At 40.8% G+C, this 27,133-nt stretch overlaps 1 protein-coding gene across 1 annotated transcript; it reads left to right on the top strand.

The window, feature by feature from the left end:
• Window positions 1-17,664: 17,664 nt before the first annotated feature.
• Window positions 17,665-26,746, top strand: slc26a10 (solute carrier family 26 member 10). Its single transcript, XM_050065039.1, has 18 exons — window positions 17,665-18,177; window positions 19,716-19,826; window positions 20,169-20,326; window positions 20,461-20,625; window positions 20,728-20,880; window positions 20,976-21,058; window positions 21,142-21,289; window positions 21,381-21,494; window positions 22,648-22,725; window positions 22,816-22,911; window positions 24,122-24,228; window positions 24,537-24,606; window positions 24,764-24,946; window positions 25,063-25,117; window positions 25,409-25,497; window positions 25,606-25,660; window positions 25,767-25,873; window positions 25,975-26,746. Exons 1-18 carry the CDS (start codon window positions 17,913-17,915, stop codon window positions 26,011-26,013), a joined length of 2,076 nt encoding a protein of 691 aa, XP_049920996.1. The 5' UTR covers window positions 17,665-17,912; the 3' UTR covers window positions 26,014-26,746.
• Window positions 26,747-27,133: the final 387 nt, after the last annotated feature.

Here is a 27,133-nt window from a genome sequence, read left to right as displayed (position 1 = left end):
GACAGGCCAAGCTTATCAGTGTCAACGTCAGGCTGCTCTCCGGGACTTTGATTCCGCACTTTTCCCACAGCTGAACAGAAGGCTGTGCTTTGCAAAACAAACCAACAAACAGGGAACCTGAAGAGTGTGATGAAAGAGTAAACAACATGGCCCAGTAACATGCCCCACAACCATGACACTTCCTAAGTAGGTTACCATGGAGGGTAACCCAATTTAACACGTGTGTCGGATTGTAGTCAGAACATGCTGAGCACTTCAGGAAGTTCAAGCCGCCCCGGCGCAGTCAGGATGATGAAGATTGATCCGTCTCAGGACCTTGGCCTTGAAAAATCAAATGGGCCCACCACTAATGCCCCTGCACGTGTACAAAGCAGTTCATTATCAAGAAAAATTATAGGGAGTCAATCTATTGATGTTGCTTAACTAATTGTAAAGCAGGGGATTCAAAAGCAGATGTTGCATTTCAAAGCAGTTGTGAGCAAGGAGACAGGTTATGATTTATGCTAAAATGTGTGGCTTCAAAGCGTCGAACGCGGCTTCTAAACAAATTGAACAAGTCAAGCGCTATTCACCCAGGACCAGGAGGGAGCCCAGTGCATGTAGATCAGAGGCGCACGGCTGCCGCTTGTAATATCACTCAGTGGAGGAGGGGTCCCACTGGGGGGAAGCAGCACAGAGAGGCTAACACTGAGCACTGCTCGCACAGAAAGGAATTATGTACGAATGCAGCTGCAACACCTGCGCAGAAACTCCACCCCCCCTCTCCGCTACCCTCCTGGAGCATCATCCACGCAGGGGGGAGTGGAGAGGGGTGGGCAGCACCTTGAGACTTGACATCCTTTCTGTGGATGGCACTATTATTTGGGAGGAGATCGAAGAGTTGGTAGAAGATGCGGGGCCTATGTCAACATACTGATGCAATTTTAGTAAACATGGATAAAACCGGGTTACTTGTTGGGAAGATTGGTGGATGGGGGGGAGGCTTTAAAATGTGTTTATTGCTGTTGTCTGCTAAATGAGGCAGGCTGGGTGAGATGTCTTTGGGAAAACAGATGATAACTGACTGGACTCTGATCTCTCAGTAACATCACAGGCCAAACTCAAACATTTAGAGAAATAAAGAAGGGAATTCAATAAGTGGGAATGTTGAGAATCATAATTGATGAATTGTTTTCTGTGTGTAATATATAGCCTACACTTACAGGACTGAGTATATTTGTAAATGATACATCCTGTGTGAAGAATTGCAAAAGGTGTAAAGCTTTGGTTTATCATCCTGAATTTTACATTACAGACGTGTTCCTCCTTGTTGACGTTGCCATACATGTAATAAGACAGACTGCACGGACTTCTCTCATAAGTCATTTTTCCGTCTGTTTTCTTCTATTTGATGCAGCCTAAATTGGGACGGGAGAAACGAATTGCTAAATTTTTAATTAACTTCATAACATCTGCACTTGTGCTTTGAGAGAGCAGCGAGATTTCCTTTTAACCTATTCCAGCACATTTGCACACCAAGGTAAATCTTGATGCTGGCACTCTTACAGAAAGGAGGAAAAAAAAAAATCAAAAATGGAAATGAACTCTCACTTGTGTGTGCAGATCAAAGAGGCAGAATTATTCAACTTTTTGCCATTGCTTGATCTTCAAAAAAGAAGAGAGGAAAAAGTAGGGGAGATCTAGATGGATGAATCAGTTTGAGTTAGAGTGTTCTTCAGTTGTTTTATGAGCTTTCGTTTTCTCATCTGGTGTATTTACTTGTACATCATGGCTTTAATGTCTGAGTGCTGGGCTCTTTCATGGCGCAGGTAAAACAAGCATACGCTTATGTGCTGCTTGGACGATACTCCAAAGCATGTTTTTAAAAAAATTGGATTCCCATCTCTCTCAATTAATTTTACTACTTTATTTTTAAGTATATAAGTTCTCCTACCACTAGTATCTGTTTAAAAAATACTAATTAAGACTGAATGACTGGAATAAAATATTGATGTTTATTTTGTAGAGAAAAAAGAAATGCAACTAAGTGCCCTGAATGCAATAAAATAACTTTGTGCATCATATTTTGACCAGGTATTCATACATAGATAATTAACCAAAGTGCCAGCAGCTCTTGTGTTGGTGTAGATTTCAGGGTGGACGCAGGGGACACATCCCATGCGCATTTGTCCGTCCCCTCAATAAAACCATAAAGGTAGCAGAAGACATTTATTTGGACAAAATTAAAGACATTTACACCATGAATTAATGCCGAAATTAGTGCATAAAAATTCACCATAATGCAGGAAACTGAGTGTTAAATGCTCAAAAATTTCCGACAGAGGATCCTCAAACCCTCCATTTTACATGTGTCCTCCCAATGTTGAAATAAAACCAACACCCTTGAGCACATGTATTAAACACATCCAATACAGTCTGGACGCTGTTGAAGGCAAAATGTCAGACTGCAGTGACTTTATCCTTGTACACTCATGCTGCTCATAATCTCTGCTGACAAAGACCAAAATATTGTGGTTCGCTTAATGCTGAAATGACTGCTATGAGTTTCCTGCACTGCTCCTGTTAATATTACTCTGATTATATTTATTTAATATAGGACATTGTGACAAATAGTTTTTGCCTCTCTGCTGTAAAATGAAGCGTTAGGTAACTGAAGGAGAATGTCATTGCTTCATTGTGCATTTGTGTAATTTGAATGTGAGTTTACTGAAGTACATCAACAGATTCAGAAGGACTTGTCATTATTGTTCCACCCAAATTCTTACTTCACTGTTTTACCGCAGGTGGTAAGATAGCACAGTTCATTGCCACCCCACTAGAGAGGGCTGTTGAGAAGGCAACACAAGCTACTATGCTGTTAAAGAACAACATAGGATCACTTCCCAACAGGGGTCAAATATTTACATTTTCACATACAGATATATTTTAAGGAAGTATTGTTTGCTTACAGTCAGCTTATTAAACGTGACTCCTGCCAGTTTTGATACCTTCCCCTCTGCTGTTACAGTCTTTCAGGGTGAAATTGGAGCAGGTAGTGAGTCCAGCCCCCCCTTCCCACCCGGTCGCAGGCATCTGCACGGGCAGTCCTGACTGATGTGGGCGATATCACAGCACACCAAAGCTCCTTTAACAAATCTCCCTTTGATACAGCACACACAATAGTGTCTCTATAGGAAACCCCCTCGCCTCTGTGTGTGTGTGTGTGTGTGTGTGTGTGTGTGTGTGTGTGTGTGTGTGTGTGCGGGGCAGAGTCTCAAACAAGAAAAGAAAATGGCACAGCAGAAAAAAAGGCCTGCTAAATGAGACAAAGCTGGGTCTGGACTTAGAGGAAAAGACTGTGGTGCATTTGCTTTACAGTATCTCTCCACAAGAGGACACTGCTCCCATACTGTATCTACTCTGCGCCGGTCTTGTGCACTGTTGCAGAATATAAACATACACTGCTCAATAAAAAGACCAGTTGCATGTGTCACCTGATCTTAATGTAGTCTAAATAATAATTTTGTATAAAATCTTGTTGAATCAGTGTATTTCAAGGGTACCAATCTGTCTCTTAACTAGACAAATGACGTACGACATGAATCATGATGGCTGCAGATTCGTTTGTGTAATGTAAAGATGTTCCCAAATAACAAACCATCAAAAGAAATGAAGCTGTAATTAATGATTAGGATTATATCATGGTGTTGTTTATGCATAAAAAGACTCACATGGAAATGAACTCTAGTAACCATTAGGTTGGCAAAATCAATATGTAAGTTCCATCTCAGTCTAGTCAAGCAAGTGACGCTGATACATTACACTGGTGTCGCTCTTTCTGAGGTTTCTTCCTTTTTTTGAGGGTTTTTTATTGTAGTTCTTTTCTGAATCAAAGGTTTAAGGATGGAGGGTGTTGTGTCCTGCACAGACTGTGAAGCCCTTTCGGTTGAATTTATGATTTGCGGCTTTAGAAATAAAATTGATTCGACAGCAGAAAGTTTGAGTACTTCAGACTGGTACGAAACTGCTCAGCAGTATTTCCTGTGTATTTTTAAGGAAATCTCTTGAGTAATAAAGCTCCCACAAAACATTATTGTTCCTATTTATATACTGTGAGGCCTGTGGCTGTAAGAATTTTAGTAATGCAGATGTTGGAGAAAATCATGCAGAAAGCTTTGCTTGTTAAGAAGCTGCCGATTTTAAAAGTGACATAGACGTCATTGAATGAATTTAAGCTGTTTTGTTAGATTGACTGATTGATTTTTATTTGTGTCACACACACTTACATGTGCACAACCCTCATGGGATTACTAGACACCATTACCATGACGTTGCAGTAACAATCCAAAGTACATGTTATTTAACTACTCGGTCCAGAAACAGAATAATCTGCCCTCTATCCCAGGCCTGGCAAAGAAATCCAGCCACAAAAAGGCTCCCTTTCTGAAACAAAACTCAAATATTTCATGATCATCCAACCAAAAGAAATCAGCATAGATAGAGGTAATTTTACTGAAAAGTACATTCCTTATGTCTTCACTTAGGGTGGCGTTAAACCTTTCAGTCTCCAGATTTGGCAGATTAAAGGACAGTGTCCGTTAAGCCTCACTCATTCACTGGTTCATCCTGGCAATGTGTTCTGTGGTGCCTCTCATATATTATTCACACAAAACATCTGTCAAAGTAAATGTGAAAACAAGAAGTTTGGAGAGGATTCAGTCATGATCAGTGTCTGGACACAAACTACATCAAAACCATAGACTGTATAAAAAGACATCTCTTAATATACAGTCTGTGATCAATCCAGTTAGCTTTGTGTGGCGTACTTGTGACTAAAACCGCTATAGGGGGACTAAAATTAATGTTGTGTAAATTATAGTAATCTGGATACAGTGTCTGACAATATAATTCATTTTTTTATTAATCAGTTCAGTCAAATATGAACAAACCGTGCTGTTATTGGAACTCAACAAATCCACAGGCACCTGGTAGCTACACATTCTTATACCCATAACAGCAATTTAGCAACCACAGCGGTACAACTAAACACCACATCGTTACAGTTAAACAGACATATTATAAGCCTTCCCATGACCTCTAAAGCTTTCAATTTCATTGCTGACCCTAGCTAACGTGTGTTCATATGACACAATTTCTATCATAGAGACCTTCCACTTTTCAAAGTTTGGAGGTGATGCACTCCTCCAGACTCAGTTGAGCATATTTGCCATATTTTGATACATTCTGCAATGCTGTGTGGTCTCCCATAAGGCATAACCTTGGTGATTTAGGTACCATCATACCCAACCACTTGCCTATGTGATCCACAACTTTTTCCCTGAATGGATTAACCAGTTTACATTCTCAGATTGCATGTAGAAATGTTCCTGTTTCCGTCTGACATTTCCAACATAAATTATTTGCTAGTAGACCCATCCTGTACAGCTTAGAGGAAGTAAAGTAAAACGTATGAATTTATTTATACTGAGTAAATTTCCCCCTCGCCCGCTTTACAGTATATATTTCCCAGTGTTTGATCACACACTAGGTCCTTCTGCCAAATGATCCTCAGATTTTTAGAAATATCTTTTGGTAACCCACTAAAGATTCTGTAGAACATACATGTAGCTGCCCTGTGTGCTATACCAGGTAATTAAAAAAACCCATAATACTGGGTTCTTACATTGAATAAATTATCCCTTAGTGATTCATTCTCTGGTTTGTAAATACTTCCAAAAATGACCTTTATAGTCCAGATTGTATTTTTGCACAAGTTCCGAAAAAGACATAAACACTCCATCTAAGTACAGGTCACTTATCTTATGAATCTCTATTATAATCCACTGATAACAGTTAACACATTTTTTGCCAATACCTATGGCTGGGTGATGTCACAAGGAGGAATATGATTATCTCAGGTGAGACACACCGCACATCCTGTGTACTTCTCTCAAGTTTATTTCTAAAAACACACAACGAGGTCAAAGGAAGTTTCTGTTGCCTGTTGTAGGAACTTCAATCTGGCCTTTAAGCTTGACAGGCCTGTGTTGTACTGTGCTGCCAACCCCCCTGCAGAGGGACTCTACCTTAATTTTCCCACAAAACATACAAAGTCTCCTTTGTTTGCCAGCAATTAGGCTAAATCTGCACGGTCTGGGTACAGAATCTTTACAGTAAAACATTTAATGTATTTAACATCCACCTATTTTAGCAGGCTTTTTTTTAGCCTGCATGTCTCTCATGATGCATGTGTGTGTTATATGTTGTTGGAATCAATGTAACTCTGTTTATATCATACATTTGACTTTACTACCACACATAATTTAAGGTTGCTGCATCATCAAGCAGAAAAAAGCTTTATTTATTTATGTTTGCTGATTGATGCTTTATTTATAAGAGAGTCATCACTCTCACTGATATGACTGTATTGCTGCTCCAGCATCTGTCACACTTAGCTGATCAGTCTACAGGCCTCGTCAATATAATGTACTCAGTAATACCTTGCCTTGCATTCATCAGGTTCCTCCACATCTCTTATAACTACTCTGATAATGTCTGTGTGGTCTGCAGGCTGTGAATTCCCCTTAATTGCTCAGAGAATGTGCAGTTCTTTCATGCATCTATCAGTGTTTGCAGAGCTCCCTTCCACAGCTATGGACATGTTTAACAATAAAGAGAAAAAAAATCAGGAGAGCCTCAACACAGCCAGTACAGGGGGGTAAGGGGTGGGGGAGCCCCCAGGCTCTTGGCTTTGTCTGCCTGTTGAGTGGGGCCATCAGATAACAGCCAGGACAATGGTCCTCCATTCTGAGGGCTCTCTTAAATGAGCAGGAAGCGGCGGTGAGCGCCGAGCGCAGGCTTCTGGTGGACTCCCTGGGGTCTGCTCAGCCCTGACGGAGCACACCACCGCTGAATGGCTGGAGAGCACGAGAGGAAATGAGAAGCTAGTGGCCACCCAGCCGGTGCCACGGGTGCCCTTTGATGCTAAATAAGTACGGATGGGAGCAAGGGAAAGGTGATGGAGAGGTAAGAGGAGAGGAGAGGAAAATAAGGAATATGAAACAAGGCTTCCAGGAGTGGCATAATAAAAATATAGAAGCTGATAAGACACTGTACACGTATCACTTCTGAGGAGAGTCATTGTTACATACTATTGTTCACTGTCAGGTTTATCAGTGATGATTTGACCTGGACCATTTTATTTTAAATGGTGTCATGCACGGCAGTCACCCGGCCTTTGTTTGGATCATCTTTCAGCCAAGACCCTTGCAGCACACTGTTTGTGCTACTTTGGCTTGACAGTTTGAATTTCATGCATGTGACACTGTTTTAAGATAAAAAGGGATGCAGGTCTCAGGAGGTAAAAATAATACTAATAATAAAAACCTTACAGTACACCCACAATACCTTTATTTAGTGCTTTTTGTACTGGTTCTTAATTTTAGCACAATGTAACACAATAACAAACCCGTCTTTCTTGTTTCAGTTTTGGCACGGACGTTGCAGGAAGGTGGTCTGCCAATGTGCAGAGTACAGTTCTGGGTCCACGTCTGCCTGCCCTCCACCCCACTACTCTCAGCCTGGTACGTGCTGCAGAGGGTGTCTGGTGATGCTGCAGTCCTGTGAACCACTCTACAGAGCACTCAGGCTGATGAAAGGGAAAATCCAGAGTTGGAATATTACTGAATGGTATTAGTGACGATAGGGGTTACATGTGATCACAACTCCAACAGAGTACTGGCCTGCACTGTGAATATTTATTACAGACTATTTTTTTTTACTTGCAATAAAATGTAATAGACAGAAAATAATGTTTTGGCTCCTCCTAGACCTCCTTACTTGGAATAAAGAATTAATTTTGGTCCGTAGATCTTCATCACATCATTAAATGGAGGGTGAGTCAAGTGTTTTGAAAGTAAGAAGTGCAGGAATATCCCTGGCCACAAGCAATTTCTCATGTCTAGTGTGGGTGAGATGCTTTTATTCAGTACTTGAAGTGGTAGTCTTGAAGATTTCATAACTGGTTGATTTGGCTACACCTGTAGTTACTACTGGTGACAGAAAATAAGGTTTAATAGTACAGGTCAAAGAGTTCTGGGGGCAGCAAGACAGACAATAATTAGCCTTTTTTTGTCATTTTGTCAGCAACTGTGACCTTATTTTTAGGCAGCACGTGGCATGAGTCTGCAGACAGCAGGGCACAGTGAAGGAAGTTGGTTACCTCGCAAAGTGGGAGGTGTGCAGCCTGTCACGTGCAGCTATTGATCTAACAGCTTAGGGAGGCTGCCTCTGACTGTTCTGTTACTCCCTACAATATTTCAAACTGATCAGCTGTCAAGATAATGCAGAAAGTGACCACTGTCTTGTTCTGTAGAAATATTTTTTTTAAAATAAATCATGTGCCAAGCTGATTGAAAAACACATTGCAGAGCATAGCGTTAGTTCAGGCAGGACACGAAGTCAAGCTCAGCTCACATCCCAGCTACATCAGCTGATCTCAAACAACCCAATCAACTGATGGAGCAGCTGATTGATCACATGATTCCTTTCTATGCAACACATTGGCAAATGTCATTCAGGGCACCCTAATTAAACTGCTCTGGCCTGCCTACTGCTGCTGCTTCCTCTGTAAGCTGCTTTGCAGCCGCCTCCACCCCAGCTCCTCCTTTTCATGTTGCGTCTGACTTATCATTTCTGTTTGTCATTGATATTTGCTCTGTTCTGTTTCCAGGGCGGGTCTGCTGCTGCTCTCCCTGCCTTAAGCTTTCCATGTAGGCGCATGGAAGGGCAGAGAGGTCTGCTCTCTCTGCCTCAGGCTTTTCTCGTTTGTGCATAGAAGAGGCATTCTGTGCAGGCCTAGGTAAGGCAGAGGCCCCAGAACAGAGCCATACCACAAAATATAATACTGCAAATGGAAGTTTTTTTTGACTAAAGTAATGCTAACTGAACTAACCCATATCTATAACCCTTATCACCATCGATAACAGCAATTTAATGGCCTGATAATAGCATTATTACTGTGTTACATTTACATCAGAATTTAAAAGTCACAGCTGAGAATGACATCACACCCTTTTTAAATACATTCCGGTAAAACAAGTGGGAATATTAGCAGCAGCTATACAGGGTTAGTTAGTGTTAGCCATTTTTAACAACACATTATGTATTCTGTTCATAGAAAAACCATAGCAACATTCCCACAGATAGAAGCTGGACAGTACTGTGTCTACGACTGATTTAATGAGACACAATCAAGACAGAAGTGCTAATAGACAATCTATTACTGCAGCTTTCACTACTGTTGATGTGCAGAGTGGCCATCTTAGATTTTGAGGTTGGGGTTGGTGAGGTTCCTACGATTTTCTGAGTCAGAAATCCAACACCAGGGGCATTCTAATTAAACTTGGAAATTCTGACTTCCCAGTGCCAAAGGAATTCACCATATGCATGTGTTTGTCTTTTGTCTTTGTCCTCTTTGAGTTTGATGAAGACACAGCAGTGTTGTCTCTGTGTTTGCACAATTTGCACTGCAAATCAATCTGTGTGCATCAGTCCTTTTTTTCTCCCTTGGAAGATTTGCTAGATGGCCTTTGTAGAAACATTCTGTTAGTGTTACTGCTGCCGGTAAGTAAGCTAGTTAGCTGAACATGCTAACGTTTGAAGCTTACATTTGAGCAGATAAACACCCCTTAATATGCAAGAACAGACCACAAGGATCACTGTGTTGGTACATACAAATTCAAACGACAAAAAGTTGTTGAGTCAACATTTTTGGGCAATGAGCACAGAATACCTGCCGTGAACTCTGTTGAGGTGAACTTGGCTGCACCGGTGATTCTCGAGGACCCACTTCATCAGAGTCTCACGCACATGGCGAAATAATGGAGTCACTACAGTGGATCAACGCAAAATCCCATCCCCTTCAACCCCATGACTGTTTCACAGCCTTCAATATTTGGTTCTTTGTGCATCTTTTCAGACAACATAAATTTGTTAGTACCCTACTATGCAGTAATTTACTTACATTTATCAACACACCACTTTCAGATGCTGTTCTAGCCCACTATTTTATGTGTATTACATCTGGGACTAATTATTCTTTGCTAGTGTACATACACCAGTTGTGAAGAATTTACAGTAGGGTGTTGCCCGAGGGCTTTAAATGAAAACATGGGGAAATGTTTCTTTGCTGTGTTGAACACCATAAGTGTTCTACCACCAAAAGTGAATCTAGTGCTGACAGAGGTGCTGAGGTGAGGCAGACAATGCAGTAGCGGCTCTTACAATGTGGTTCAAGGCTGTGTCACCGTTGTGTACTTGAGCTGCACAATGCCTTGGCATGGGCTAGGAAGTGACACATCCCAAAACAGCTCCATTACATGGTTTAGTAAATCTAATTGTTATTGTGGAGATGATTAAATGGTGGAGCAGAACTGCTGTAGAGCATAATGGCAGATTTTGTACAAAGAATTACATTGCATGCCTCATCTCTCAGCAAGAGGTGCAACTGTGACTGTCAGAAGTATCACAGATGAGACTAAACACAAGTTTGTTTTTTTCATGTGTGGTACCAGGACAGTGACTACTAGCCAGGAAAGGGAGGGCAGATGGGATGCCAGGTCTCACCTTTTGTTCTCTTTAGATGATAGACCGGCTGCTCAGGCAAGACGTTGACCTTTTAATTGTCTGTTTTGGTGTGTTTGGTCTCCAACATAGAAGAGCAGAAGAGATAGCACTCTTTAGCGTGCATTCCCTCTACCAGCAACCAGTGTTGTGAAAGTTACTGATAATAATTAGTCACAGTTACCAGTTACTTCTCTCTAAAGTAATTCAATTACTCTACCAATTACTGCATATAAAAGTAATAAGTTATGTGGGAAAGTAACTTTTGCATTACTTTTTAATAGCTGCTAAAATTCTCTTATTTAGGCACGCATAGCTATAGCATTTTTGTGTTTCTGTGTAACAGTGAGATAATACAACTGTCAAATAATATCTATGATTGCACTCAAAAAAAATATCAATAGATATTTTGTGGCCTATTAAATGTAACCTCTACAGGTACTCGGACAAACAAGTGATTGATTTAATGCTTCACGCCATTTATTGTGCTGCAGTAAGGTCGGGTGAATACTGATGTGCCAAATCGGTTGATTGGCGGGTCCTGTGGCATTCTGAATAACGTTACATTATTAAAAACTTACAGAAACACTGCATGCAACAGTCCACCGTCCACTGTCTCTTCCCCTTACTCTGTCTCTCTCTCTGCGCCTCTCTGAAACACACACAGGACAAGACAGAGGGGCTGAGCGCTGCTCACCTAAGCCGTGCATCACAGGTGATGTTATATCACAAGTGGGAAAAAATCCACTGACTATATTGTCTTTGTCTGCCACGATCGACACAAAGACAGCAAGTAACCAGCCCATTTAAATTTCATTAATTGTGACAGCATTATTTATTTGAAAAAGTAATCAATTGCATTCCTGGTTTGCGCCAAAAGAAGTGCAATTACAGTAACACCCACTGCTAGCAGCTCAACAAGCAGTTACTGTTCATAAACCACCCTCTGCTTGATCAGAGGGAAATGATCATGTGCTTAATCAAGGTTAAAGACATGACATCCTTAAGTCATCATCTTTGTTGCTACCTTAATGAGAACATAATACTTACTTGTGGAGGATGCTTTGTGAGCGCACACTCAGACAGTTCCTTGGGGAGCCTGTGGATGTAGGCGGGTGCTGCCTTACCCGCCCAGGAGATGCATGACACAGATGTTTGATGAATGGACATAACTAGTGCAGAGTAGGTGTGGTGGAGGTCAGGAGATGTTCATCAAGAATGAACAGGAAATCACCAACTCACTCTGAAACCTACTGGACTCACGCAAAGTTAAAAAAAAAAAAAAAAAAAAGTAATACTCGAAACCTTCACGCTTTACAAGCACAGCCTCAGATGAAGAATTTTCAATGTTAAACAGGCAGAGAATATCTCCACAGATCTTTGACAAAAAGTAATTGGATTTCAGTGTGTTGCCCTGGGAAATCAAGACATGGCTAATTACAGGTACAGTCAAGAACAGAAGATTTAGCAGTGTTTGAGGTTGGTTAAACAATGCAATATTTGTTTGATTATTGTATTGCCTGAATAATAGGGCCTGACAAGCTTCCATAATATATACACTTTTCAACACACATCAAAGGGCTGTTAGACAAAATCCCCGGGTTGTGCTCGGCTCTTAACCCCTGCAGAAACTTTGTATAGCGTGAGTGACAAATTACAACAAATTCATGAGCCGGCAGGAAGAATTCGTCTCAAAGACATGAATCATGACCTCAAACAATGCAAATAACTGGACAGCACTATGAAGAGAGGCACTAATTGATGGAGAGGAGCTAACGGAAAGGGATGGGAGAGGTAAGGAGACAGGGACACAAGGAGAGGTTTGGCTGCCAGTGTTCAGCCTCATAGGAAAGGTCATTTCCAAAGTAGCATGCCATGGGGGGTCGGGACAAGCATCCCATAAAGCAGATAAAGAACAATAGCAGGAACTATAGGCCACAAAATGACTGGAGCCTCTCCCTGGACGAGAATAATAGAAAGACCCTGTAAGATCAGGACACACACTCAGCGTGAAGGCGACAGGGTGGATGAGATATTTTTATAATGTGATTAATGCTAATGTAACAAGCAGAGTGGGATCATGAGGTATGCTGCCAGACATAACTGCAAGCCTCACAACACTCCATAAGTGCTTTTTATGAGTCTAAGAATAATTACTTGTCTTCCAGGAAAATGCTGCACTTCAGGAACATTAACAACACTGAAAATGAAAACAAGACATACTGCGGGGTAACAGAAAAGTATTAAAGATTCTTTATGCAACATTTAGCGCATTAATATAGCAGCTAACCACTATTTGCTGTGTAAAGATATAATGGAGTTATGGCGTCCTGAGCAAAGAATGATATCCTGCTTCCGCTGCGTGTGTTTGAGCCAATCTAAACTTCTTTGGGGATGCCCATTCTTTAAACAGCCCAAAAATCTGTAGCCCAGTTAGTCGTAAAAATGTCCCAGTGGACTAAAAGCCCATTTCTGCAAAAGCCCATTATCCCCAAAACAAAAGCCAATTCCTCTGAAGTCCTGTTTCTCCAAAAATACACATTTACTGCAGCTAGACAACCCAGTTGCAAGAAAAAAAATGTTTGTGTTGTACATATCTGTAAATCATGGATGTGTTACATTTGTAAGCAACACTGTGGTGACTGTGTGGTTAACGTTAGGCACAAAAAACACTTGGTTTTGGTGGGGTAAAGACCAGATTTTGGCTTAAAATCACCCACGTTTGGTGGCACAATAGCCTGGTCGGTAAAAATACACGGGTATGGTGGCTCAAATGATGGAGAAATGCCGCAAAGGGTTAGTAAAAACACCAAGGGTTGATGGCTCAAACGCCGCTAAGAAACTGAAACAAATTGCAGAGAGTGTGTATTTTCAAAGAAATGGGCTGTCAGAGAAATGGGTTTTGGTCCAGTGAGACATTTTTCAGACAAACAGGGCTTCAGAATTTTGGGCCATTGTAAGAATAGCATAGCACCGTTTGCTGCGGTAAGCCGGTATACGAATGGCTAGCTCATCAACGCTACTTCGCACTTCACTTAAACGGCAGTTACTGTTAATATGGTGATGCTGTTGTTGTGGAAGCGTAGCGCCCACCCTTCGACTCCCCCTGGTTACCACTGTTAGCTCTGTCAGCACTGTTGCTGTTGTTTAGTGTTGTTAATGGAGTTAGGATTGAAATCCGCTGCTCGGGCAGTGGCTTGCTGCGTAAGACACCGACAAAAAAAGGTGTCCTTTCATGTTGGCATAATATGCAGCTGGTCTCCGTTATAGTTTAACAGGGCCTGGCGGCGTCGGGGGAAACACGGCTGGACACGAATGAAAATATAGGCAGCGAAAGTCTAAGTGGGGTGGGTGGGTCCAACAAACACTGACCCTCACCGGGAGTGTTGTGTTGTATCGACATAGTGCATTTATTTTGAAAGAGACTGTATGTAAACTGCAAATTTCCTGTGAAAACGGAGGTGTATTTTGAAATAAGACATGTAGCAGGCAGAACTTGACACAGTGTCCCAGAACATCAGCAACCAACGCACCCGTGGTACCTTGCACGTCCTATCTGGACATGGAAAGTCCATGACCAAACGTTGATATGTGACAAGGTTGGAGTGAGAATGTGTTGTCCAGTCAGCTTATAGGCCTCTGAATTTCACATAGAGCCCCTTTAATATTCATCTGATTTTGCGCGTTTAAAAACTTGAAGTGATCTCATACAGTGTGACTTCACATTTAAAATATGCATGTTCTTCAGACAAAAATGCCCAAATCACTCGACACATCTTGTGTCCACATAAAGGTGTTGATACCCTGTGTGCTGTTGCTTTCAAGATAACTGAACTCACGCTGGATTGGAGAAATGGCAGAGCTGTATACTTTGTGTCTCGGTGTGCCACTCAGGTATCCCCATTTTCATTGTTTAAATTTATAAAGAGCTGTCTGTGTTATGATGGAGCTGAAGGGTTTCGTCTAGTTTGGGGTTAACACTCCATATCCTTTTTCCATTCAACGCATTGTTCCTTTTACCACTGATTAATATCTTGTTTAAACAGCCCGCAGACACACAACGCCGTCTGTATGTGCATAAATCCTCTGGAGCTGATCAACACAATAGCCCACATTCCTGGCATTTAAAGGAAGTCCCTTATATCACTGCATCTCCTCTCCACCAGAGACATTCTAGGAATATGACACTGGAACAAAAACAACTTCTACAAGCAGGTCTGTTTATTTCATTTAGTTTAAAACATTATTAAGACAGGGACACATGACACTTGGGGGGGTGGGGGTCTATCCAGTGGTTTACCTTTGTAACGCATCACTGGACCTCTCACCTACACCCTGTTTGACTCCAGTTACATAATTAGCAATGTCTTCTCTCTCATGGAATAACAACACCATGGACAAAATCTCCTTCAGCATTAGCCGTTGTTTTTCTTTTTAATTTTAGAATCAATAATGGTCATTAAAAAGAAATGGAGACATTTATCAGGGTTAAATCATTTGACCTGACTCCAGCAATGTCGCTGTATGTGGGATTACCAAACACCCCCTGCTAATTATGGCTTCCTCTGGGCTGATGAGGTGACACATTGTGTGAAAATAAAACTGATTTCATATCCATTAGATTAAAACTGCACTAATGAAGATTTATACATTAACAATGAGTCAGAGGTCTCTCGCTGTGATGAACTCACAGTTATTATCCAACTCTGCACAGCTGTTTGTGCCCTTTTAGCTCTTATTTGATGCAAATTTGTTGTATGCTTTAGTCTCACCGCGCTCATCAATACCATTTCCAGTGGCAACATATGGCCCACCCAGATAAACCAACAGTATGCTCCCTGCCCAGTGCCCATTGACAGACATTTTTTCTCTGGAGTTAGAAGTCGGGTTACCATCCAAATGCAGTGCAAATTTTAACCGAACTAGTGGAGCGCCAGGTCAAAACATGCCTGTTTGGAACCGGCTGATTGCTTGGCTTGTAGTATTGCTGCTTGCAGTTTTCTCAAGAACTGCTCATCCAAACAACTTCACACTTGATATTGCAATTCTTTGGGTCCTGAGCAATACACCTGTCACCTGCCATGACATAGTTGCATCACAAAGCCAAAGTCATAGCTACTTGCGATCAGAAACATTGGTTAAGTACACCCTGGTTCATGGGAAAAAAACACAAAACGTCTCCTTTAAAGTAGAGTGAATATTGGACTTATATTCATCAGATATCCAGAAACACAATGCTTAATGAATGTTAATGTTCCGCAGTGTCTGTTAGATGTTCAAGGTGTTTGCTTACAACTTCTTCAGGTATTGTAACGTTGGGTAAACAAACCCATGTAGAGATAGGACTTGCTGGTAGCCATGGGTCACACACGCTGGCATACACACCTCCAAAATCTTAAACTGTGCATTAAGCAAGTTAATTGGTAGATTCAGCTCCTGTTGGTTGGAAACTGATGATAACAACACGAGTATAAAAGAAACATTTGAACGTATCTGAACTTTCTTGCACACTTGCCTGTATGCAGCATAATTCCTGCTCAAGTTAAGTTCACCACAAATTTAAAAATAATATTTTTTCCTCTTACCTGTAGTGCTATTTATCAATCCAGATTGTTTTGGTGTGAGTTGCCAAGTCTTAGAGATAGTGGCCATAGAGATGTCTGCCTTCACTCGAATACAATGGAACTAGATAGCACTATGCTCAAAGCCTCAAAACATACATTTGAGAAACATTCCAGAAATCATGACCTGGTTACTCAAGATAATCCAGACCTTTTTTAAGGAGTTTCATATAGAAACAGTTTTCTGGGGAACCAGACTCGCCAACTGTAACACAGCACAGAAGGAAGAGTGCATCTACTCATGATTGAGTGGCTCGTGCTTGTGACAGAGAGAGATGTAAGCATTAATAGCATCCTCTTTGGCTGAACTGTAATGTTAGCTAGCTCAGTGATGCTAGGTGAGCTAGCAGTAGATGCACACTTTCTTCTGTGTGGTGATACAGTGGGAAACATTGATCATGTTTGTTGGGTTGCACCTGACAAGTTGACAATGCCAGTGAAATACACTGTGTGACTGTGTTCATGTTAGCTGGCTGGAAAGACGATAGCATCAAGGTAAATACAGCTTCACAAGTGTAATATTAAATGCTTTGTCATCTTTGCTGTACATTTGAACGTGTGGTACAACACATTTTGAATGGCTTAAAACTCTCTGCCCTTTTATCCTACGTCCCATTCAAGCCAAAGTCCTTGGGCGTCATCTTGGGGAACAATAGAAAACGGTGGCATTGGCTGCACTTCCTCACGTAGCCATATGAGAGGTTCATTCACAGCACCCATTACTGGGCTTACATCAGAGATAAGTTTATTTTTATATCCACCAGTGAGACTGGACCTCTCTTGAGACTGTGATTTCCTTTCTGCCCAAGGTTTTTTCATCACGTGATGGTATCCAAGCTACATTTTGCAAACAATACGTTATGGCCAGTAGACACACATATCATGTTTAATCTTGTATTTATCCAAAGCTTCCTTGTATTCACTCTTGTCCGGCATAGAACAACATCTCACTCATCACATACAATCTCTGATCAGAGTCAAGGTGTGGTTTGATCCATGAACCAGGCTGCTATGTGTGATTGAGTTTCACAAGGGTCTCATGGGTACCAGACCCCTTTTCCTTGTGGCTACACAGTTTAAACACCCACCCATTACAGACATCCATCCTTTTCGGAAATGAACTCCTTGCTAACAGACATGGTTTGAGGTTACACCTCGGCTCCACCAACAATAGCACTTTGATCTCTTTAGGCGTTTCACAGTGGTATACATTGTATGACTTAACTGTGCCTCCTCTGAGCTTGTACCTCCCGCGTAGCTCTCTGGAGGACATAAGGGAGGGTAGGACTGTGCAGTGCAAAGGATTGTGTGTGTGTGTGTGTGTGTTTGGAGGGAGGGGTTGTGAGTGACGGAAAGCAAGATTGCATTCCTGACTTTCTACTTTCTGTAGAAAAAAAATCCTTCCCGCAGTAGGACCCAGAGGATATTTGCAGGGAAAAAAATGGACCAGCACACCTTTATGCTGTCTGAGGCAGGACAAAGATGTGAAAAAAGTTGGCCAGCACTGTAACAAAAAAGGTTGAGCTATGAGCCATGTCATTGGCTAAGAAGAGTCTGACAGGAAAATGCAATGGCTCTTGAGGTCAGGGCAGAGTCTGCTATAAATGTATTCCAACAGACAACACCTTTACTGACTCTACAAGAGTGCTTGCATGGTGAGCTGTCATTGCTCACCTCTACAGGGGAAATATGAGCGCTTCTGTGGCCGTGTACAGGGATATTTATACAGAGGACCGCTTCAAACAGGCCTATGGTTCTGATGTTAACTCAAGTGGAAGTTTACGACTCCGGGAAAAACTTGCCGGGAGTTGCAGGTGTTCAAGGCGGGCCTGCCTTCACCTGTTGAGGAAGAGAGTGCCTATTTTCAGTTGGCTGCCAAGATACAGACTAAAGAAATGGATTTTAGGAGACACTATAGCAGGACTGACTGTTGGTATTCTTCACATTCCCCAAGGTGAGTTAACATGAATATCACCAGGATCAAAGTACAGTTTATCACTTGCTGCGAGTCACACAAAAGTAAAAATAAGGCTTGTTTTCTCTTACTTTATTCCAGTATGTAAATTATAGGGGAGACTGGGGATGGTTGATACAGACTTTATAGCAAAAACATTGATTTTTAGGATATGACAGTCATGTTTTGGGCCAAGTCTCTATCTTGATCAGTACAGATACTGTTGAAGCTGGAATTATGTAACCTTTTAAAAGGTATAACATCTAACCCTTATGACATCTAAACACATTTTACATATCTTACTCCATTTTTCAGTATGCCAGTACAGTTAGTGAGAAGAACTGAGGGTTTGCTTGCACATGTAGTGAGGTGAGGCATGGAGAGGCAGTAAGGTCTGTCCCCAAAGAATACTCTGCCTCAGACATTGAGCACTGCAAGAAATTTCAAAACCTTTGAGAAACAAGATCACCTGTGTGGGCTATCACTGCAGTTGAAGTCTTCAGTGTGCAGCAAAAGGTTGTCTTGACTGATGTCCTGACCGAGGCTGAAGACTTGTATTTTGGACTTACTCCACGTGAGGTACTGAGCATCTGACACTGTACAGGTTAACGAGTCAAACCTTAGTGGAAATTGATTACATGTGTATATATCAGTATTTCATGTGTATATTTCGCAATGGTTTTATTGCCAATTCTTCACTTATATTGTTACAACATAGACGGTGGAAACATTGCCATTTATCATAGATAAATACTAAATAAATAAAGATAATATAAAGAGATCAATTCTTTGTTGAGAGCTCTGACACAAAGAGTGACACAAAAATTCAACATCTTATAGCTGCTAAGACAACATGTGTTACAACCATCCCCGGTCTCCCCTAATTATTAAATCATTTAATTTTAGAATCAATTGAGCAAGGATTTTTAAAAAATATTATTAATACCCGGACAATACTACTACTGCTTCTACTACTACAACCACTACAACTATAACTACAACTACTACTACTACTACTAGTATGACTAGTTATAGGTGCTGAGACAACATGTGTTTCAACCATCCCTCATCTACCCTAATTATTAAATTAGAATCAATTGAGGATTTAAAAAAAATTATTAATAATACCCTAGCAATTCTACTACTACCACTACTACCACTACAACAACAACAACAACAACAACAACAACAACAACAACAACTACAACTACTACTACTACTACTACTACTACTACTACTAATAAGAATATTAATAATAATGAATAATTACAAAACTACACACAGCCATCATGTATATGATTGCAATTATTAATATTGATAATTAAACAAAGAATTTAGTATTTAATGACAACAACTATGAGGCTAAACTGTCAAAATTTACATTATACAGTCTGTGTTTGTTGTAGGGTCAGTTATTATTTTAAGTTACCTTTGCATGCGTCAGCTTACATAGATACAGATTTTACGTTCTGAACATAAATTAGAAAATAAAATGTGTTGGCTGATAAACTGTCTTTTTGAATGTCTTCCCTGAACAGGCATGGCCTTCGCCTTACTCACATCTGTCGCACCAATATTTGGCCTTTACACCTCCTTCTTCCCAGTGGTCCTCTATATGATTTTTGGCACAGGTCGTCATGTGTCCACAGGTAAGATTTGTGTCCACATAACATCTGTTGTATATTCTATACATTTTAATCACCAGGGTTGATGTCTTTGCAGTATGGACAATACTATAAATGGTTATGCCTGCATCCTGAGCTCAATGTGTCAGTTGTTACGTTTTCAATTTCAATTTTGTTTATACAGCCCAGTATCATAAATCACAATTTACCATAGAGGGTTTTACGGCATATGACATCCCACTATCCTTGGACCATCACAGCTGATAAGGAAAAACTCTCCCAAAAAACCCTTTAACAGGGAAGAGCAACTCTTCCGGTACAGACAAAAGTTTTCTACTGTTACTGAGATGATAGGTCTGTTCCCAGGTACCTTTGCTGTGGTGAGTCTGATGACTGGCTCTGTGGTGGAGCAGCTGGTTCCCACTCCTCTGGAGATGAACTCAACTTCATCTGAAGCAGCCGACTTTGAGGCCCAGAGGATTGGCGTTGCCTCAGCTGTGGCACTCCTCTCAGGAATTATCATGGTAGGAAAGCCTATGGATTAAACACAAATTCACAAAATGGAGTAATAATGCAACTAAGATTGTTTTTGTTAAGACTTAGAAGGCTTGATTTCCCCTCACAGCTCATGATATTATGTTACTCTCTTGTGCCGCAGCTCTGTATGTTTGGTCTTCAGCTGGGCTTCCTCTCCACTTATCTGTCTGAGCCAATTGTTAAGGCTTTCACCAGTGCTGCTGCCTTCCATGTTACCGTGTCACAGCTACAAAGCATGCTGGGGCTGCGGCTCCCTCGCTACACTGGGACCTTCTCCCTCTTCAAAGTAAGCAGCGTTACATGATGACGTGTTGATGGTTTAATCCAACATGCTATTATTTGGGCATTAGGTGCTGTTTGCTGACAGCTCACTGACTCATGTGTTCAGACTTTAGCGTCAGTGATGGAGAACCTGCCTCACACCAACATGGCTGAGCTGCTGATCTCCGTGGTGTGCTTGGCTGTCCTGGTGCCAGTTAAGGAGATAAATATGCGTTACCGGCAGCGCCTGCGTACGCCTATCCCTGTGGAGATCCTCACGGTTAGTCAAGTGGATTCATGAATGTTGATGATACATTTACTACTTACAGTTTAATCAATGTGTAACAAGTCATGGTGTTGTACTTCCTTCTTCAGGTAATTATTGCTACAGGTGTGGCCTACGCCTCATCGCTGGACTCTACTTACAACATTGAGATAGTTGGCCACATCCCAGCAGGGTAATCTTTTAAATGAAAAAGAAAAACAAACCTCAAACCACTGATGAGCTCAGTAGTTTAACTTTAAATCCTCCTATCCTCAGATTCCCAAAGCCACAGATGCCTGCCTTGCACACCTTCCCTGACATTGCCGGAGACACAGTAGCCATAACATTTGTTGGTTACGCTGTGTCTGTCTCACTGGCGATGATCTACGCTGACAAACATGGATATTCCATACATCCCAACCAGGTAAAGTCTGAGAATCTCACAGCTGCTTGTGGATATATCTGATTCTCAGCAGTCTGTTAACATTTTGTTTTGAACCTGTGCTTGATTTCAGGAGCTCCTGGCCCATGGTATCTCCAACACTGTGTCTTCATTTTTCACCTGCTTCCCCAGCTCAGCCACTCTTGCCACCACTAATATACTTGAGAGTGCCGGAGGACACACACAGGTAGCGTACATGATATTAAGCAACTCCTGTGTGTCACACTCACAAGCCACTCATCTGTCCTTTGGACTAAAGGCACAATCTGCAATTCAAATGTAACCAGAGGGTTCACAGCAAGAAACAAACAAACAAAACTGAAGCTTCTTTGCTTATGACGTTACACATCAGTGCACTGTCCAGATGGACGGCAGCTGGAGGCAAAGACTATCAACATTGCACAAATGTCTATGATTTGCGCTGTTTACAATCAAATTGAGAAAAAAACAAGGGCCACTTTATGCCCTGAAAGTAGTAGGACATAAAGAGGAGAAGTAAAAAAAAGAAATTACTGAGAAACAGCAACAGATGTGGGCCTAAAACCTCCAGCGTCAGTCTGGAGGAATGGAGTCAACTTATTTCAAACATAACATTAAAGCACTGTGTTCAGCGTGCCTCAAGTTGGATGCAAGTACAATGTGCTGTGAGAGCTTCTATATGTTTTTAGCCACGACCCAGATTTTTAACGGCATTTCACCTGATCTATGTCAACGGTTGACCTAGTAGGTAGAAAATAGTGAGTCAGCTGACAGCGGTGCATCTTTGTACAGAGTTGAAATATAAACGGCAGTTATACTCAAGCACATTTACTCACCCAGCCAAAAACAAGACAGCCGTCATTTTAGTTGTGGTTCCTCTATATTTGATACATGGAGTACATGGATTATTCACTTCCTGCTCTTCATCTGAATTTCACTTGTCATAATAGTCACGTAATGCGAACATGTAATTGGATTTTGGAACCTGTATACACTCCCAAACTGATTAAAACGTCCTTTAATATACACACAAACACTAACAAGTAAATTCAAGTTAATATGTTTAGTAATGCTTTAAACACAGCAGCTGAGCAGGCCTGTTTGTCCAATTATGATCAACAAAAAATACAAAATTACATTCAGTATTGTGCATATGTCTCCTCTTCATGTATGTGAATGTACCTCAGTTGTATAGGGTCAGAAAAGTACAGATTAGGGGTGTACAGGCTCCAATCCAACTGTCTCAGGATTTGCTTGCATGTTAAACTTCCATATTGTCAATACAGAAAATGTTCTGCACAAAGCTTTTGAAACACACTGGGATGTCCAGTAAGGAATGTATGTTGTGTGTGTTCCCACAGCTCTCCGGCTTGTTCACTAGCCTGGTTGTTCTGATTGTCCTGCTGCTGATTGGACCGCTCTTCTACTTTCTACCAAAGGTACGTTTTTATGTGTGTATTTGTGTGAGAATGAGAAAAACAGAGGGAGAGGGAAGGTTCACTCATCTCATCTTTTATCTTTCTCCTCAGGCAGTCTTGGCATGCATTAACGTCACCAGCCTCCGGCAGATGTTCCTGCAGTTCCAGGGTTTACCTGAGCTGTGGAGAATCAGCAAGATTGACTTTGTAAGCCAATAGATTAATACAGCAGTATAAAACATACAAGTGTATTTTGCAGTGTGGTCCCCATGCATGAAAACACAAGAGAATAAAAGGGAGATAGTTAATTAGCTCCCCAGCTACCATTAGGTCAACAACTGACCCATAAAACACAGCTAATTGGGTTTTTCAGTATCTTCACATTTTGGGTTACATTATCCTGCTCAGTCTGTGGTCAGTTGCTAAACATTCAAAACTGTGCATAATTCACCTCATCTGCAGTAAAATGCTATGTGCTTTCAGCAACATTTTACCCCTACTTATCTAATTTGCAGTTTAAGTGGCAGGCAACCACTTGAAACTAGAGTTTGTTCTTGTGATCAGTTTCTTGTGATCATACTCAGTTAAGTATGCGTTATTAGTTGGTATCAGCCTCACAGATATGGGTTAGAGGGGTGCTGCTACATGGAATAGTAGGTTCAGAAGACCACGGTCGGCACGTTAAATAGCTGTGTTTATTGTTATACAAAGGTGGAGAAAGTCAGGTGACATAATGTTAATTTAAAGAGTAAGAAAGTTTGCATCAGGAAGTGCCAGTTGTGGTGGACAGTGCAAACACACACAAGACTTTCACCCAGTGGACTGGGGTTTGTGTTGCATATGAAACCAAGAGTCATTGAGTTTTTTTTAACCATTGTTTATTCTGGGAAAATTAACTGAGCATTAAGCTCTTTTACAGCAATGCACTGCGTTCACATTCAACGGGCTCGAGGGATGCAAATATTGCAATAAAGTGATGAAAAAGTGATAACTGTGTTCTTAACTACTTCTCAGTGTAGCAATATTCTGCTAACCCATGTCTATGAGGCTGATAAGCACTAATAACACCTCTTGAATCAAATGATAACATTCAAAATGGGTGGGTTATTTGTAACACGAGTGTGTACTGGTACTGTAGCAGGAGTTTTGTGAGTTTTCCATACAGTTTGACTCCTTGTTGACAAATCAATGATGCACGTGTCTTTAAACAATAACTGCTGTGTCACAGTTGTAAACTTATGTAAAATAAACACTCTCTCAGTCAGTGAGACTTAATCAGGCCACAGGATCATGAGCTCATAGAGCATGGGTTCCACCCACTGATTGCTTGGCTGGAATTAATCATAATTTTCACTGACGTGCTTCCATTGTTAATTGTTATATGCTGACATATTATTGTGGCCATGTCTTTGTGTAGATGGTTTGGGTGGTGACCTGGCTCTCTGTAGTCATACTCAATGTGGATCTTGGCCTAGCTATCGGAGTGGTTTTCTCAATGATGACCGTCATCTGCCGCACACAAAGGTACATTTTTTATTTTCTCTTCACAAATACTATGGTTCAGTCCAGCTGGTGTTCTTGCCAAATGCTCTACTGAAAGAAATACCATGTACATATAACAAACATGAACTGAGATCACTAATCTGTGGCATGTAAAAGCATCTTATAAAGCTCCAGTAACAACCAATAAAGACATTAAGAGTTTTGTGTCTGTATTTGAGTTCTAACCTAAAAGTCATTACAGAGAAATAAAGAATCACTTCATAAGTGCCATATGTTGATCATATGTTATGACTTGTTCAATTAAAATGGATGACCCATGTTTCAAACAGGGCTGGTTGTTCTGTGCTTGGTCGGGCCAGCAACACGGAAATTTACAGACCTCTGGAGAACCACAGCAAGGTGAGAGGGTGCTCCTATTGTGTAATACCTGCATTTCAACTTTAATTTGAGGCACATTTAATCCTCATTTTTTATTCCAACAAGTGATAATTATAATCTCAGACATGATGCAGCCTGTCCTAGAATGAAGTTGGAATGAATCTGTATTTTCTTTTAGTGCTATGAGGTACCTGGAGTGAAGATCTTGACTTACAACGGGCCTATTTACTACGGCAACCGCAGCTTCTTCAGGGAGGAGATGAACAGGCTGCTGGGCCTGACGCCAGAGAAGATCCGCAGCCGGGAGAAAACTAGGAAAGCCCTGGAGAAAAGGGAGAGAGAGACTAACGTCAACACTGTGGTACGACTACTACAATCACTGACTAGATTGAGTTTATAAATACATAAAATTTAATATGTAATTTAATGTAAAATTTAATATTTGTGCCTTTCTTTGCTCCCTTCACTGTTGTTTAGGAAAGAGGGATTGCAAACACATCGTTTTCCTCAGAAAATGAGTTCTTTAAATCTGGTAAGTACTGACAACATTTTGGTAACTAACTAAATATGCATAGTCCCAGAAACTACAGATTTTGAATCAGGACATATCTTATTATCTGTAGATGTCATAATGTGTGTAGACATTGTTTGACCATTGCAAATTACATTTTTGTGATTGCTCTATTTAAATGTTTTTGTAGACATGTGCTGCAAATAGTTTCAGGTTAGCTCTGATGAATTAAAAAATGATAATAATTCCCTTTTTTTCTTATAATTTCAAGCTTTCAAAGTTTTGCTTTTGTTTCCTTTTTCTTCCCTGTAGAAGCATCTGAGAGCGATGTTCAGTCCGTGTTAATTGATTGCAGCAGTGTGACGTTTGTTGATGTTGCTGGAGCAAGACTCTTTATACAGGTAAGTCTGCTACAGCAAGACATCATGCCTCAACCTTCACTGCATAAGGTTCCCTCCATTTCTTTGTGCACTGTGATAACATGATCTGTTTCTTTTGGCTTCTTGCAGATGTGTACTGAATGCCAGAAAGCTGGAGTTCATGTATATTTGGCAAACTGCAATGGTAAGGCCTTTTCATCTCAATTATTCCTTTCCTAATGGTTGCATTCTTGGTTTATAATATTTTTTTCCACTTGTGAGTACTTATCAATGATTTCTATCCCCCACAGAGAGCGTCTTAAAGATCCTCACATCAAGTGGTTTAATGACCTACATGAACCCTCAGCATATTTTCGTCACAATTCATGATGCAGTGATGTACATTCAACAGCAGAAGGTAAGCTAGAAAGCAGAAATTTCAACAAATTTACAAAAGACTGATTTTTTATTACATAGATTGTCTTCTACAAATGTTACACCTTCTGCTGTCTGCCGCAGGAAAAACCTCCAGAGAACACCACAACTGTTTGGGTATGAGCCAGGAGGATATTGATGAGTCATGCTCACATCAACCGAGTGTCTCGGACTACAGCGGCAGAGGGCAGTGGGACTTACACATTTTGTTTTAAAAGTAGAGACTATGTCTCTCAGCTGTATGGCAGTGCTCCAGCGTTAAGTCTAGACTTCACTATATACCAGTGTTTTGAAGACGCAGTAGCCTGTTGTAGCACAATGTCCTGAATTACTATTCTTATTTAATTATTCATTTACAGTGTTACCAGTTTTCTCACTGATATCGGACTCACCCATGGCACACTTTAATGCGATATTAATAAATGGTCATAACATCAGAGGGCTTTAAATCAGGAAGATGCCACAGACAATCTCCTGATTTTTAGTGTACAACAATAAAAATACATAATTTTTGACTTTAAAACTGTTTATGATGGATGTTAATTTTTTTGTCTTTTATTGTCTCATATGCTGGTCAATTAGCACAGTGATATTTATTTAGTTTCTGTTCGTTGTTTGCAATACAGACAATTATAAAGTGCACTGAATAGTTTGTTAAAATACAATGTGTATTTATATGTTTTGAAATATGTGCTCCAATATGCAACTATGTACAGTAAATGCCACCCCATACTGTCTCAAAATGTCTTGTCTTTTAACTCCATAGAGACTGCACTGTATTGTATGAATGACTTTTGTATTTGTCAGTCACTGTTTCATCCAGTGGCTGTTTTTGACAATAAATATATCTCCAAAAACAGAACGTCTTGGTGAATCAAACAGAAATTTAATAAATGTCAGAGAAAATTGAGTTACAGGTTTCTCCATCAATACTTGGGTGCCGTGGTTATTGAGAATGAATGGGTTTTAGGGGGAAACTCAGTGTGAGGAATGAGAAGCACGCCACTCTGTCAGATTTGGAAGAGAGAAGAAGAGCAGTCTTTGTATTTGGTGAGGTACTGTGGACCTGTGTGTCTGCGCTGATATGAAAAATGAAAAATACAGGAGTCAAATGACAACAAGACAGATGCTTTTTTTTCCCACAGCTAGGAGTAAGAAGGAAAAGATCTCAGGTCATCAGTCCTGCAGAATTCTGGTCTATCTAACATGCAACATCTTTCTACTGCATCAGGTGACACGTTTC

Source organism: Epinephelus moara, chromosome 16, assembly GCF_006386435.1.
Source record: "Epinephelus moara isolate mb chromosome 16, YSFRI_EMoa_1.0, whole genome shotgun sequence".
Lineage (NCBI taxonomy): Eukaryota > Metazoa > Chordata > Actinopteri > Perciformes > Serranidae > Epinephelus > Epinephelus moara.
The sequence above is the reverse complement of the archived record's forward strand: the minus strand, read 5'-3'. Positions and strand labels throughout refer to the sequence as shown.

Coding starts and splice junctions, on each gene's coding strand:
- slc26a10 (XM_050065039.1), top strand. CDS start 17,913: ATGAGCGCTTCTGTGGCCGTGTACAGGGATATTTATACAGAGGACCGC. Junction 18,178..19,715: donor TATTCTTCACATTCCCCAAG/GTGAGTTAACAT, acceptor TTCCCTGAACAG/GCATGGCCTTCGCCTTACTC. Junction 21,495..22,647: donor GTGCCGGAGGACACACACAG/GTAGCGTACATG, acceptor GTGTTCCCACAG/CTCTCCGGCTTGTTCACTAG.